General features: G+C 42.8%; 1 protein-coding gene across 8 annotated transcripts in view; it reads right to left on the minus strand.

Moving 5' to 3' along the window:
• syne1a (spectrin repeat containing, nuclear envelope 1a) overlaps positions 1–14,013 on the minus strand; it is a 130,406-nt gene that overhangs the window by 18,575 nt on the left and 97,818 nt on the right. For all 8 annotated transcript variants that reach the window (XM_084376640.1, XM_084376639.1, XM_084376638.1 and 5 more), the window contains 31 exons: positions 13,687–13,881; positions 13,398–13,571; positions 10,702–10,893; positions 9,786–9,917; positions 9,547–9,647; positions 9,252–9,402; positions 8,909–9,037; positions 8,598–8,759; positions 8,281–8,496; positions 8,060–8,161; positions 7,850–7,969; positions 7,566–7,766; positions 7,281–7,454; positions 7,029–7,160; positions 6,740–6,936; positions 6,410–6,542; positions 6,114–6,296; positions 5,818–5,967; positions 5,500–5,676; positions 5,250–5,405; positions 5,004–5,159; positions 4,740–4,910; positions 4,434–4,567; positions 4,105–4,309; positions 2,976–3,158; positions 2,711–2,857; positions 2,441–2,595; positions 1,784–1,931; positions 1,600–1,694; positions 1,281–1,515; positions 628–822 (listed from right to left, as the gene is read on the minus strand). In XM_084376640.1, the coding sequence (XP_084232766.1) occupies positions 628–822; positions 1,281–1,515; positions 1,600–1,694; positions 1,784–1,931; positions 2,441–2,595; positions 2,711–2,857; positions 2,976–3,158; positions 4,105–4,309; positions 4,434–4,567; positions 4,740–4,910; positions 5,004–5,159; positions 5,250–5,405; positions 5,500–5,676; positions 5,818–5,967; positions 6,114–6,296; positions 6,410–6,542; positions 6,740–6,936; positions 7,029–7,160; positions 7,281–7,454; positions 7,566–7,766; positions 7,850–7,969; positions 8,060–8,161; positions 8,281–8,496; positions 8,598–8,759; positions 8,909–9,037; positions 9,252–9,402; positions 9,547–9,647; positions 9,786–9,917; positions 10,702–10,893; positions 13,398–13,571; positions 13,687–13,881 (5,001 nt within the window). The remainder of the gene's footprint in view (positions 1–627; positions 823–1,280; positions 1,516–1,599; positions 1,695–1,783; positions 1,932–2,440; positions 2,596–2,710; positions 2,858–2,975; positions 3,159–4,104; positions 4,310–4,433; positions 4,568–4,739; positions 4,911–5,003; positions 5,160–5,249; positions 5,406–5,499; positions 5,677–5,817; positions 5,968–6,113; positions 6,297–6,409; positions 6,543–6,739; positions 6,937–7,028; positions 7,161–7,280; positions 7,455–7,565; positions 7,767–7,849; positions 7,970–8,059; positions 8,162–8,280; positions 8,497–8,597; positions 8,760–8,908; positions 9,038–9,251; positions 9,403–9,546; positions 9,648–9,785; positions 9,918–10,701; positions 10,894–13,397; positions 13,572–13,686; positions 13,882–14,013) is intronic.

Consider the following 14,013-nt stretch of genomic DNA (forward strand, 5'->3'; position numbering starts at 1 on the left):
AACTGCGTCACTCAGATTTTACAGGCTGTGATAGTGCCATGTTTGAATGTGACTACCTCACAGGGTTCAAATCACTACAGCTCGCTCCACAGAATCTGCACTCTGCATGTGTTTGTGTGTTTATGTGGATGTGTGCCCTCGGCTGGCACTCTTTTATCTTTGTGCATTTTGTGCCATCATGCAGTGCTTGAGTGTTTAAAAGTGTGGCGCAGATGCTTGGCAATTTATCAAAGGACAGAAGTAAGTGTGCTCCATCTCTGTCCTTCGCTTCTATTCAGGACTTAAGGTGCAGCATTGCATAATTCATACAATAACCTGGTTTCACTGTCCTGCATGCACAACCGGATGGACTCATTAAGGGCTCAGATGCCCTTCAGCACCCTTCACAGCACCTTCACACTGCAGCATAGTAGACACATACCCACAATAGCACAGGATGACCCATAATCCAGCACTCATATGTAATCTTTCCACACTTGAAACAACCTTTTTATAATGTATGCTCAATGGTAAAAAATCTACTTTGAGGCACCTCAGACTGTATGTTATTTGCCAGGAGAGCAACAAACCAAGAAAAAAGTATTTTTTTAAAAATACTTGTTTACTATTATTGCACTTTTATCTGACCTTGAGCAAGCCATGCAGCTCCCTCCTCTGCTGGTCCAGGCGGTGGTGGGCGTGCCTCCACCTCTCCTGAATCTCCATCAGCTCTGTCTGCAGCGTGGACTCGGCCCTGGCATCGGCAGACAGCAACAAGCTCCTACCTGCCTCCACCGTCAGGATGTAGCCCCCCTGCTGCCGCTGGAGCACTCGCTCCCTCAGCTGGAGGAGCGGAGATAGGGATAGTGGGCAGAGGGAGTACAGGTTAACTAAAGGAGTCTAAGGTTGGAGGAGGGGTGAGGGCTTATTAGTAGGAAGCCAACTTAGTTTTTAATTAAAATATGAAAGTTGAGGTAGGAGTGGTTGTGTTTGTAAAGATCTGGACCAGCAGATTTGAAAAAAATGGAGCTCTGCAGTATTTAAATTAGCTCTTAACCTTTTCCCGTGACCTCATAAATGATGCAAACTTTGTAAACAAGCTTTGTGATAAAATAATTAATTCAAGGCGAATTGGGAGTGTCAGAGACTGAACCCATCACCGATTCAATCCACTTGAAAGTGATTTTAATCAGAACTGTGACTTGCAGAGATAATTAAGCATAAATATTTTAACAAGCTAATTTCAGAGAAGCTTAGAAATTTGAATAAAGTGATGGGTGAAGTGAAGGACTGTAACCTACCTGTATCTGATCTAATAGGTTTCTGGCTTGCTGCAGTGCGACTGGTTCTCCTGGCTGATGAACATCTGGATCACGAGTTACTTCTTGAAGCCACTGTAGCAGCTTCTCTGACATCTCGCTGTAATTCTGCCACTGGCGGACCAGACTATCAATAATGCCCCTTCGCTGCTGAGCACGCCTCACTACACCTTGCCACTGATTGCTTAGCAAGGCCAGCTTCACACTGAAGTCATCTCTGTAGGGGGACAGGAGGAAGAACAGCATGTCAGCTTTTCATAACTGGATACAGGTGAAATTGTTGATAGGATTGTGCGTTTACCTGTCATCCATTTGTCCCTGGTCCAACATATGATGGCCATCAGTGATGATGGAGTAAAGAATCTGCTGCCTGCTAAACATCTCTGCCTGGAACAACTGGAAGTACACACATTCATATTTATAACAACACCCTAAATGCAAAGACAGCCACTAATACACATGTACATCTAATGCTTCGCTCTGACCTCATGGTCTCTCTGCTGCTCCAGCAGACTCTGGTAGTTGCCTGAGATCTCAGCAGCCAATTTCTGTTCAGTCTGAGACAGGAAGTCCATCCACGCCTCACACTTCTGGAGGAAACTCTGCTGCTGGAGCAACACTGCCTGCAGTTTACTGGAGAGGGACAGAGGAAACACATTGGGAACATAAATAACACTAACAAAGAAGAGGCTAGTAGTACTTTATGATAAGAAATGTACATGTTGTCACCACAAACTTTTCTAATACTATACCTAGTATAACACTTTCAAGATACCAAATTTAAAAAAAACTTTCTAGAGGCTTGAAGCCTTTATCATCACATTGAAATTGTAACTATAAATGCAATTGAGAAAAATAAAGTTTACAGAATTAATAATGGTTAAAATTAAGCATTTTCCAAACTTTCAAGACTTTGTATGAACCCTGTCTTTTACTAAATATTAATGACTTTTTAGTGACAGAACGTCACTGAAAAGTTATACAGTTGAAAAACAGTAGAAGTCCACAAATAATAACTGCTATTACAAGAAATATAGTTTATTATTATTATATCCTTTTTAGTAGGTGTTTGACTTGTAGTATGGTGGTCACTGACAGCTCAGTGCTACTACAGACAGGTGAAGTATAAAGGTTTGAGGTACCTGAATCTCTCAGTGAGGTGAGCGCAGTGAGTGGCCCAGGATCTGTTGAGACTTTGCAGCCGTTTAACATCTCTGTCGCTGACTGGCAATCTGTACACCAACTCGTTAACACGTTCCAGGTCCGGAGACAGACTGCTCAGCTTCAGTAGGTGAACCTGGGAACACATTATTAACACATATTCAGTAGGTCATTTTAATGCAGATGACCAGTCTTTTTGACGAAGAGCACAGACATCACAACAATAACAAAGACGGCAGTGTTTTTCATACCTTCAGTTTTTCCATACGCGTCTGGACCACAGTGAGGTCTGGTGAGCCGACTGGGTCTGACTCCTTCAGCACCTCCTCTGCCTCCTCAGCCCTACGGATCAGTGTGTCCAACTGCTCTCTGAAACCTTCGCAGGCCTGAGATCCAGACTACAAACGTCAAAGGACACAGTGAGAATACTGAAGTGATTGTCCACCAATCATATCCTCTTATTCATATAATAAGGTTTTACATGGAAATAAGTGTATGCCGTGCTGCTATCCTTACCTGCAGTACTTCCTGCTGCCTGTGAAGGGCATGCTCCAGTGTTGCTAGGTGATGTGTGAGTGACAGGTGGTCGGTCTGGAGGGCTGCCGAAGAGGAGGCGTCGACTTGGCTCTTCAGCTGCTCCCCCAAAGCCTGCAGCTGCTGGAGGGACTGCTGCACTGATGCCTGGTCACCGAGGCACGCCTGCAACAACAAAGTCACCAGAGAGATGCAGGTTAGGGACGGTACCACTGAATGCTTAAGGTTTCGAGAGGTTGGAGAATATCGTGGTAAATATACTAACGGCAAAGGGACAAGAGAATAACATTCAATGCATAAGATATAATGTGCAAAGAAGATTTTGTGAGCCTTGACAAATGATAAATGTCGGGATTTAAGAGAAACTGTCACATAGTTTTATATATAGTTGCATATTTTTGTCTTTATCCAACAGGATTAAAGGACTCCATTTGCAAGAAAGTGGATATTTTTTTTCCAACTCAAAGACAGACATCTGATCCTTTTTCATAAATAAATTCAGGATGAGAAAAACAAGGGTTTAAAGCTTTTTTGTTAAAACACCCCCATGACCACAATTACAGTTCTCAACCACTTAACGGTTAGCAATGGTTTGTATTAGTAATTCTCAGTCAAAATAACTGTCTGTCTACAGTATTAGGACAGGGTCTCTCTAGACATCGCCCAGCGTGGCCCTACAAGCTCAGCGTGACACCGGAGGACCCCTATAGTGTAAATCAGGGACCTGTCTTTCCCTTTGCAAGTCTCCTTTTCAAAAGGCTTTTGTTAAGATTGTGCTGTGAATCTACATTCAAGCAGACAAAAGGACAGGGTGCAATTTGGTATTCTGCAGAAGGGAAAGAGGCTTTGTGAAGTCTCATAGTGAGCTGACAAGCTGTTTGGAGCTTATTCACAAGACCAAAAGAGACTAAGGGTAGGAGAAGGAAAAGCACGAAAAAGGTATATTTCAAGCCACACAAAATCAAAATGTGGATGCAGAAATAATAAACACTAGACCTGGATCATGGAAAATAACAACTACAGAAGAAAATGTGACATATTAACTAGTTACTGACTAAAACAATGTTCACATAATCATATACTGGACTCCTGTGTTAAAATTTCTACCCACATTGCAGTCCTTTATCCAGACGCTACTCTCCTCCTCTGTGATCTCCCTGTCGGTGGCGCTCTTCAGCAGACGATCAGCACGCTCCTCCTGTTTCTGAACAGCGGTCCCACACTGTCCATACAACAACTTGTAGCGTTGCCACAACCCCAGCAGGGCCTTACTGCTCCTCAGCTGCTCTGAGATCTGCTCTAGTAAACTGTTCCATCTATAACAAAGGAGGAGAAAGATGCGGTTACATGCAGAACTCAGCTCAGATGCTAGTTAATGATGAGGATTAAAGCTGCAGTTTGATTTAAAGTCACTCAGAGATGGAGTTTTGTTATCTCTACCTGATGTTGACATCCCGGAGGGCTCTGTTGAGTGTTTCCGCCACAGACGGGTGACACTCTGTCAGTAACTGGTGTGTTACAGAGCCAAACTTCCTCAGGCTGCTCTCCTGTTTATCCATCTCTTCCTGCAGGTTCTTAAAAACACAGACACCCAGCAAAAGTTAATTTCATCTCTAATGAAAGTTCCTATTCACAATTACCTTCAGGAGTAAACGACTTTATGCACTACTAAGTGTGCAGAAAGTTTTTTCAGGTTTGTGCCATTTTTCGAAATAAACAGGGCAGTCTATTTTCTAAACTGCTCACCTCCAGACTCTCCACCTGCTGCTGCACCGCCTCTAGAGACCCATTAAGGAGGCGCAGCCTGGACACAGAGTACCTCCCCTCCATCAGGTAACCATTGATCTCCTCTGAAGCTCGCCGGTAGAGTGTCCACTGCTCCAGCACCGACCGTAGGCTCACCTTCATCTGACTTATCTGAAAGGAAAATAGGAGATGAAAAGTTTTAAGTGTCTTAAAGCACAAAGACAAATTTTATAACCATGAGGGCAAGGGATTCAAGAAGCTCACCATGTGGTCCAAATGAGCCCAGGATTGGTTCAATCCTTTGAGGGTCTCCTTGACAACAGAGCAGGCTGCACCTATCTTATCCTGGATGAGAGCATTTCCTCGTTCCTCTGTTTTCTCTAGATCCTTCTCTTTTTCCTTCACTAAGTCTTCCAGCTCCTGCAACAACAACATTTTTGTTATTTTCAGAAATATGAACATCATAAAAACTCAAATTGTGTGTGGCATACTTGCTGTATGTCTGCATACCTGACAGTCTTTAAGTGCATTCTGCACCGATGCTACGTCCTCTATCCTGTGTCTCTTTTTCAGTTTCTCTTCTTGTAGTGTGAGCCAGGTCTTCAACGCCTGAACTCCATTTTCGTGCTCCAACCAACCTTCTAAAAGTCCCTCTAAAAGCTGAATCTGTAATACAAACACAATTCAGAACAACTTAGCATATTGAAAATATATGAAGAAAACATTGCAGGTATAATTATTGACTACTCTGTAACATTACCTTTTCAGTGATGAGCCCCTGTAGTATTTGCCATCGCCTGTTCATCGCTCCCAGCTTCTCAGCAAAGTCTGTTTTGTCACTGCGCTTTCCTTCGACATCCTGACTGCTGATCTGCAGCACTGACTGGTTTACAAAGTCCACAGTCAACTGCTTACAGGTCAGATCTATACGGAAACCCTGTAAAATACAATTGAGACATGACAAGACTGTGAAGAGGAAGAGGGAATAAGAGAAGAGAGCTTCTTTTGCAGCTTGACCACAATGGTACAACTTCTGAACTCTTTGAGCGTTAAAATAAAAATAAAAACAGTTTCATACCTTATACTTCTGCAAGAAATTCTGGACCACCTCTGAGCCTACAGCTCCCATGATTTTGTCCTGGTCCTCCTCTATGATGTTCTCCATGAGAGAGATCCAGCTCATCAGCTCTGTGATGGCATGCCGGGATGCCAGCTTCTCCATCTGCAACTAAAGGATGAAAGAGGAGGGGTTACAATGTTATAAAAAGCATCAGCGACTGTATGTCACGGTATTAATAATACCAATTAGCCCCATAAGAAATTACTTTAAACAAATTGACAATCATTAAGGAGTAACAGCTGCTGTTCTCAGACCTGGTGTAGCTTCTCTTGTACTACAGGAATACGAGTCAACAGCTCAGCCCACTGAGTGTCGATTTGGCCCAGCGCTGTCCTGAGACCAGCTGTGTCGACTCTTTTCAATCGCAGAAGCTGGTTGCCTGTGCTCAGCACAGATGAACGCAGAGACGACTTAGCATCCACCTCTTTGGAAAACTCCTACCAGAAACAAAAATGACAGTAAGAGAAGTTGGATTTCATCCATGCTTTCATTAATAATATAGATGTTGTTTTTTGGTGCGTGGTACATTTTTGCTGCACAACAAACTAACCAGGAAGGCATAGAGGTGGTCTCTGACGGTCTCCAGCTCCTGAGGCACTGTTACTGACTGGGTCGTCCAGAACTCCAGTCTGTCCAGAGCTGACCGCAACCAGTGGCTCAACTCTGCTGACTCACTCTGGTACCTGATATTTATACACAGGACAAAATATGATGATATGATTTCTGAAAGATGTAAGGGATCATTTTCACTGTTTTCAGCCTCCTGGTATAAACAGGATTATAGACCAGAACTATTTTGCTGACTCACATAACTACAGAATTGATTTGAGATTTGATTCTTGACTATCAAAACAAACTGAGACCATTGTTAGACCCTGACCTGCTCCAGTGTTTTAGTGTGGAATCGAGGCGGTGCAGCTCCTTGTTGACTTTGGTGGTGGAGGAGAGCCAGTGTTCTCCCAGCTGGGTCAGCTGGTTCTCCAAATCTGAACAGCCAACAGACAGGAGAAGCCTCTTGCCCTCCTCGAGGACCTGGTACAGCTGAGGTTGATGCTCCGTCAGGCTGGCCTTCAGACGCTAGAGGAGAGGATAGATGGATGTTTGATTAATTAAGATTTCAATACTCTCATTTTGTTTGACTACAGCTTTGTATGTATGAAGTTCTTTACCTGGTAGAGACCGATTCTTTCAACGAGTCTTTCCTCTGTCTCCTCGACCAGTCCTACAGTTGGGATGCTACACTCTACAGCCTCCAGCTGTCTACACAGAGCCTGGTAGTCTTCTACAAGCCTGCTCCATGACTGTCAAAGAGAGGAGAATGGAGAGAATGGCTAGGCTACCATATGCTACGTGTTGTTTTATTTAACTCAACTGTTCTGTTCATGTTTGCTATCATTCTATTAATCATTAGTCATTCCTACCTCCAGTATGCCCTCCAGCTCCACCCCCCTCCTGTGGGCCTGTTTGAGCACACTGTGGGCTAAGGCCATGGTCTCCTCCAGGGTCTGGCTTTCCCTCTGCGCCACCAGACCAGATACTTTACTGTAGAATGTCTGGGTGAGAATCATATGGCACTCCAGACCCTGGAAAAACTCCTGTATTAACATGAAAGACAATGTTAGAAAAGAGAGAAACTGGTCTCTAAATAAACAACAATAATTGCACATTTCAGTGAAATCCCACCCCCCTTTTACAACCCTCCTTACTTTATGTTTGTCCAGTAACATCTGGACCTCTATGACAGAGGCCACTGTCATCTTCTGATCAGCAGCCATCTTGTCCTGAGCAGTGTCCACCAGGTCTGTGAGGTCATGAAGAGCAGCTTCGTACTGAGTCTTGAGAGACAAGCCGTGGTTCAGGCTGCTACGTCTGGAGCCCACCATCAGCACCAGCTCCTCGTATGCATCCTACACAAAATCATCAATATGTCAGGCATAAAGAGTGCTGAACGATTATGACCCTGGGGGAACAGTGTAAGAGAAACCTGTACCTGTAGTTTGAGAAGTTCTTGGTTGGATATTTGGTCTGACTGGAATCCCTCTGCTCTGGTCTTCAGCTCAGTCACTCTCTGCTCAAACTCTCTCAGACTCTCCTCAACCTCTGATAGTGTCTACAAAATATGCAAAGTATTAATTCACTGCACCTGTGGGATTTCTGTATTTTTGTATCTTTGTGTACTTTCCCTTTGTTGTTATCATACCTCTATCTGTTTGGATGCAGGCCGGTCAACAGTCCCCGCCATCTTTTGTAGCAACTGGTGTTTACTTTCACTCAGAGCTGTAAACAGCATCCTCAGTTCATTCTGGAAAGGACAACAGAAACAATGTTCACACTAAGTGAGGCTAGCTTTCTAATCACTAAAAAATATGTTCCAAGTTAGATCAAAATCAGACTGGTGGTTCCACATTCTTGCCATCATACCTGGAAGGTTGAGTGTTCCTGCAGCCTGTCCCTCATGCCGTCACAGTGTTGTTCCAGGGTGGAGTCCAGCAACCCCATCCTCTCCTGCAGGCCCTCCAGTGTGTCCTCCATCAGGGCTTGCTCCTCTCCTCCGCACAGCCGGCCTGCTCCTCCACCCAAAAGGTCTCTGCACAGGTTTACCTCCCTGGTCATTGCCTTCAGCTGTTTATTCAAACCCTGGAAAAAAGAGCCGAAGTCAGTAACACTGCTAGTAGATTTTTAATTATGTTATTTGTATGTATGTGTTTTTAACATCATGTTAGTAGTTTCTTTAGTACCTCTAGATTTGTAAGTTGTGTTTCTGTATCTTCAGACAGCAGCACAGGACCAGATAGCAGCTGATTCTCAGCAGAATCCAACCAGGAGGAGGCTGCCGAAACTGCAGAATACAGGTCCTGCTGGACTGTATACCCAATCAGTTTACTGTCACCATTCGCTGCCTGTGAGGACAAACAAAGAGTAGTTGTTTAGTGCATTTAAAGTTGTTAGTAAGAACGCTTTTGTGCCATATTAAAGAAAAAATTAAAACATTTTCTGGGAAAATACATGCAATGAGAGATTAAAATAAGATTGAAAATCTATGCATCACCTCTGGGGCAACTCTTTCAAGAGTCTGGCTGCAAGCCTCAAATAAAGCTCTAGGAGAGCGAGAGTCCTGGCTGGCAGAATCGCTTCTAAACACCATACTCGGACTGGACAGACGGGATCGGTGGAGGACCTGCACACGATAATGACAAATGAGACGTAGAAAACAGTTTAAGGTCAGAGTGGCATCAGACATAACAATGAAGGTGTTGAATTACCGGTACATGAGGGGAAGAAAAAGTACTGATAGAGTGCACATTAGCCTTAAGTAATGAGTTTAAGACAACTCAAAACATCAAAATTTAATAATACAATATCTATTAAAACATAATGTATTGCATTTGTACCGGACTGAGCTGGTCCTGTTCCAGAGTGTTGAGGGAAAGCTGCAGCTTTGTGCTCTGATCTTTATTCAGGTTTTCCCAGCGCTGTCTCAGCTGGTCCAAAGGAGAAAAGGTCTCACTCTCCAGTAGCACTCCTCCTGGGATGCACACCTCACTGTGGGAAGGAGACGGGTGTAATGTCATGAGAGAGTAATATTTTGATTAAATGTTTCCAAGCTTTTTTAAATCAGCATAAAAATTACTGTAATCATATGTTATGTGGAAGGGATAATAAAGTAAGTGTCAGGAGAAAAAGTACCTGTCCCCATTGGGTGTGGTCTGTTGGCTGAGTATCTCTTCTCCAACACTGGCTACAGACTGGAGCAGCTTCCTCTGTTCAGCTACTTGCTCCTGCAGCTCCTAGGAAGTCACCATACAGCATTTAGGTCGGATTTATCAGAAGAACTACCCTAGCTGAAATTGACTCAATGAGTCATTTGGAGCGATCAAAATATGCTCATTATGGGCCTGTTGAATGTAAAAACTATGCAAAGTTACCCTCTGTCGAAGAAGGTTGTCATGGTGCTGCTGTGTGCGTGTGGATCTGGCCTGAGAGAGCCAATCCTGGACATTAGGACTCTGGGACAGAGATGAGTCTGGCTCACTGTCTTCCTGCTCCTGCAATGAACCCTGCAAGAAAGAAAGAGGGACTTCAACACTTACTACTCCTTAATGATTGTCAAAAATATTTTCTATCTGCTTGTGGATTCCTGGCGAGCAGAAAAGGGCATACAAGTTGTGTGAAATCTTCTAGAATAAATCTGTTTGGTAGTATTAAAATATATATTATACAGTATATGTGTTTTTTAAATTGAGATTGTTGCCAACATTTTAAATAGACTCAAACAAATAAGCGGTTGTAGTTCCTATGTGTAGAGTGATTTTATGAATGAATGAATGAAAGTCATTATTTACTACAAGAGCACATTGAGGGAGGCGAGCAACAAGGGGTTTTACTTAATGGAAAATAATTTTCAGAGGAAACTGAGAGACTGAAGAAGAATATTGAGTTGATTTTCTCAAAAAGGACAAAGCCACAGAGCAAAAGGCCAACATGTTGAGTCATCAGAAACACACCTGATGCAGTACATTTAGTGTTAGCATGTGATGAGGTAGCATCCTTTTGTCTGTTGTCTGAGGCCCATTGTGAGACACACAGGCTCTTGTTGTTCGATTGTGGAAAACAGTGGACTTTTATGAAGGAACATGACGCAACCTTTAGTATTTGCACAATACTACCATTGATACGGTTACACAGTGTCACATAATGCAGCACAGCACAACCAAAACGACAAAGAGGCAGGGGGGAAGGAAGAGCTGGGAAATGGAAAACCATGTGGGAATGTGTAGGGAGCATGAGAGGAGATGAACATAAATGGTGGGGAAACAAAACACACATGACCTCTGTTCACACCTGTATGTCAACTTGTTTGTCCTGCAGCATCTGCTGCAGCTCCATCAGGCTGTCTTTGAGCGAATGCAGTTTAAAAGTGAGTTGCTCCGCCTCTCCCTTGGTCTCGGCTCGACCCTCCAACAGCAGGCTCTCGCTGTGAACGGACAGCTCTGACAGATACGACACCTTCTGCTCGATCTCAAACAGCATGTTCTGGAAAAACAAAGTTAAGCAAAGTTAACATAATAAAATAACTACAACCTTAAATTTTAAGTAGCCACCTCATACCCCTGACTGTTTGCCATAACCTGCTGAAAGAGTGACTCATGTAGAAAGAAATAGTTAAAATATCCCTAGTGCAGTTACTCGAAATACGTCTATATCATTAAACATCAGCTATTATTACTATGCTACATGCCACAGTATATCTACTGCAACGCTCTATATTTCACTGGTGTGCATCGATATTTAAGAGATCTGGAAACACTTTACAATAAGAGTACTGATTTTTAAAGATGTTATCTTGGAAGTTTGTGTTTGGTGATTCCCATATTTTTGGCTTACTGGCTCCTTTATTTCATTTTTAGATATCGAAAAGGTAAACTCAGGTAAAGTTATACAGTATTTCACCAGAAACACATTAAAGATTAGTGGAAAACCTGGAAAAGTAAACATAACTGTGTTCCTGCGTTATTTTGTTTTTGGTTTCTTATCATTCAATCATCTCACGACCCCTGCTTCAACACACCTCATTCAGAGGAATGAGTCTATGGGAGCTTGATGCCGAGCTGATCATTGATGAATCAGGTGTGTTGGAGCAGGGAAACACCTAAAACATGCAGGGCAGGGAACCCCTGGGAACAGGATTGAAAAACACTTTTCACCTTACATAAAGAATGTATCTTCGTAACACGTTGTGGTCTCATTGTACTCTTTTTCAAGCTTACTAAGCTTTAAATTTCTATTTCCAATCCTTTTCAGCACGTCCTACTCACTTTTCTCAAAAATTTCCCAACAAGAGGAACAACAAAAAGAGAGACCCTCCCATTTTTTGTCCAGAATGTGTGTGAAAAGTGGTGCAATTGTATGGCGCTGGAAAAGAGGGGGATTAAGGTGGTAGCCCCGTCTTTCACACAAAGACACAAGGGCCCTTGGCAGAGATGGGGAGGTCTTTCTACACAGCACAGCTTTCCCGACATTACAGAGTGCTGCCATATAACTCTTTTCCTTCTATGCAATTTTTCCACCGTGTCATTAACTGGGAAATGGAGAGCCCTTTGTTTATTATGTTTACCTGTGTGGTTTTTCAGTAAATAGTTTTTAAAACTAACACAGTTAAATCGGCAAAACAAACATGAGGTGCAAAACATATGCACATAACTTTTAACATTATCCAACCAAAGCTGTTTATATTTCATACTCCTCTTCTTCTCATTCCATCAGTATTACTGCTCCCTCCCTGCCTGAATTGCTTTCTCTCACCACTATTCCTCAATTCATCTCTCTAAGTTCCTATATCCTTTCTCATATCTTGCCAAACCACTGGATTCATACTGCAATAATCTATGCTGGCAGACAGTTTATACCCCCTGGAGAGATGAAGATCCGTATGGGCCGGACCTTTAGACCTGAGCTCCACAGGAGCCATATGTGAGCTGTAATCAGCTTATTGTCTCTCAGCTGCTACAAACACACTTTAAACACTGATTTTCTTTGCCTCTTTGCCAGAACTAACATTATTTACTAATGAGAAACCAATTATGGTGCACCATAGGATGAATATTTAGATATCATTTAAATCAGTTTGATATCAAACAGTGTAATGTATGCTTTCACAGAAAGCTCCCAAAAACACCACTTGTAAGACTTATTTTAAATAAATATATCAATGTAAATGCACACAAAAGCATTTCTTGGAACTGAACAAAAAGGGATGAAAAGCAGTGCTTCTGGATTAGAAATCACTGAACTTTTATTCTAATTTGTGGGAAATATGCTATACAGTAACTTAAAATGTAAACAAACAAACGTTTTGATCTCCTTTCTCAGAAGATTTGTGATCAGAATCACAGAAACTGGAATTTTATTTCCTACTTCAAAGACGTGAAAAAATCTTTACAAGACACAAGTGTGGCTCATTGACCACTGCTCCCATTTAGCCATGTGTGCTAATACAGATGATGTTACCATAGAAACAGGATAAGTGGGGGCACAACACTTGGGCTGGTGAAGGAATGTCTGAGGACTAATGAGGAGGGTAATCAGAGAGAGATACCCTAATCCTAATCCCAATGTCCTAATCCTAAAAAAGTGTCAATTCATTGGACAATCGAGGCCTCCCATTCTGTTCTGAACTAGTCTCATACACAGGTTTTGAGGATGAACTGAGCAGTTTACGCGTGACTAAAATAGTAACAGTAATATAACACTGAAGGAATGAATCCAAGGATAAACGCTATTTATGGAAACAGCGAAGCAGCCAGATACTCTTTGATAGCTCCCTCTACATAATACAATAGCATACAGACTTTCATGCTGCACCTTGGGTGGTCATAGGAATTCAAAAGTTGTCTTTGACTGTGACAGCTGAGAAAGAGTTTAAAAAGATGCACCAAACTGTCATCCTTGTGAATCTTAATGAACCAAATTTAAATTCGTTCAGTACTCACTCAAACAGTCAGCTGAGCCTTTGATTTAAGCAGAAATGTAAATCTCACCTGACAGTCGATGAGCTGCTCCTCCATGTCCAGGTCTTCATTAAGGGGCTGAAGGGCAGAGCTCAGAGTGGCACGAGTGCTGAGCAGCCAGTGGTCGAGCTCTTCTGCCTCGCTGTGGTAACGCTGCAGTGCCTGCTCCTGTCGCTGCTCTTCTAGCTGTTCACTTAGTCTCTCCTGTAGAAGTCAATGTGACAGACATATTAGATTCAGTGTGTGAGGAGCAATGTAAAAAAGAATGAGAGTATGCAAATTTGGGAAATGTAAATTAATATCATATTTGAGTGCCTACCTCCAGCAGCTGCCGTTTCCCAGAAGCTTTCATTCGAATGGTGGCCATCCTCTCTCCCAGCACGGTGAGAGTAGACTGCAGAGCCAGCTGGTCGCCAGGCTCCCCATCGCTGTCACTGTCTGCCAGCTCCTCAGAGAAACACGTCTGTAATTCACCGATCTCATCCTGCAGCATCAGGATCTCATCCATCAGAGCCTGGACAGATAGAGGTCAGAAAAGTGTGAGCAATAAAAAAAACAGTCAGACAAAAGGGACATTTGAAGAAGATGGCATGAGGGAATAGTAAAAGACGGTTTGTCCAAACTGCCTGACAGTAGCCTTACAGAA

Source organism: Pagrus pagrus, assembly GCF_965226575.1.
Source record: "Pagrus pagrus genome assembly, chromosome: 16".
Lineage (NCBI taxonomy): Eukaryota > Metazoa > Chordata > Actinopteri > Spariformes > Sparidae > Pagrus > Pagrus pagrus.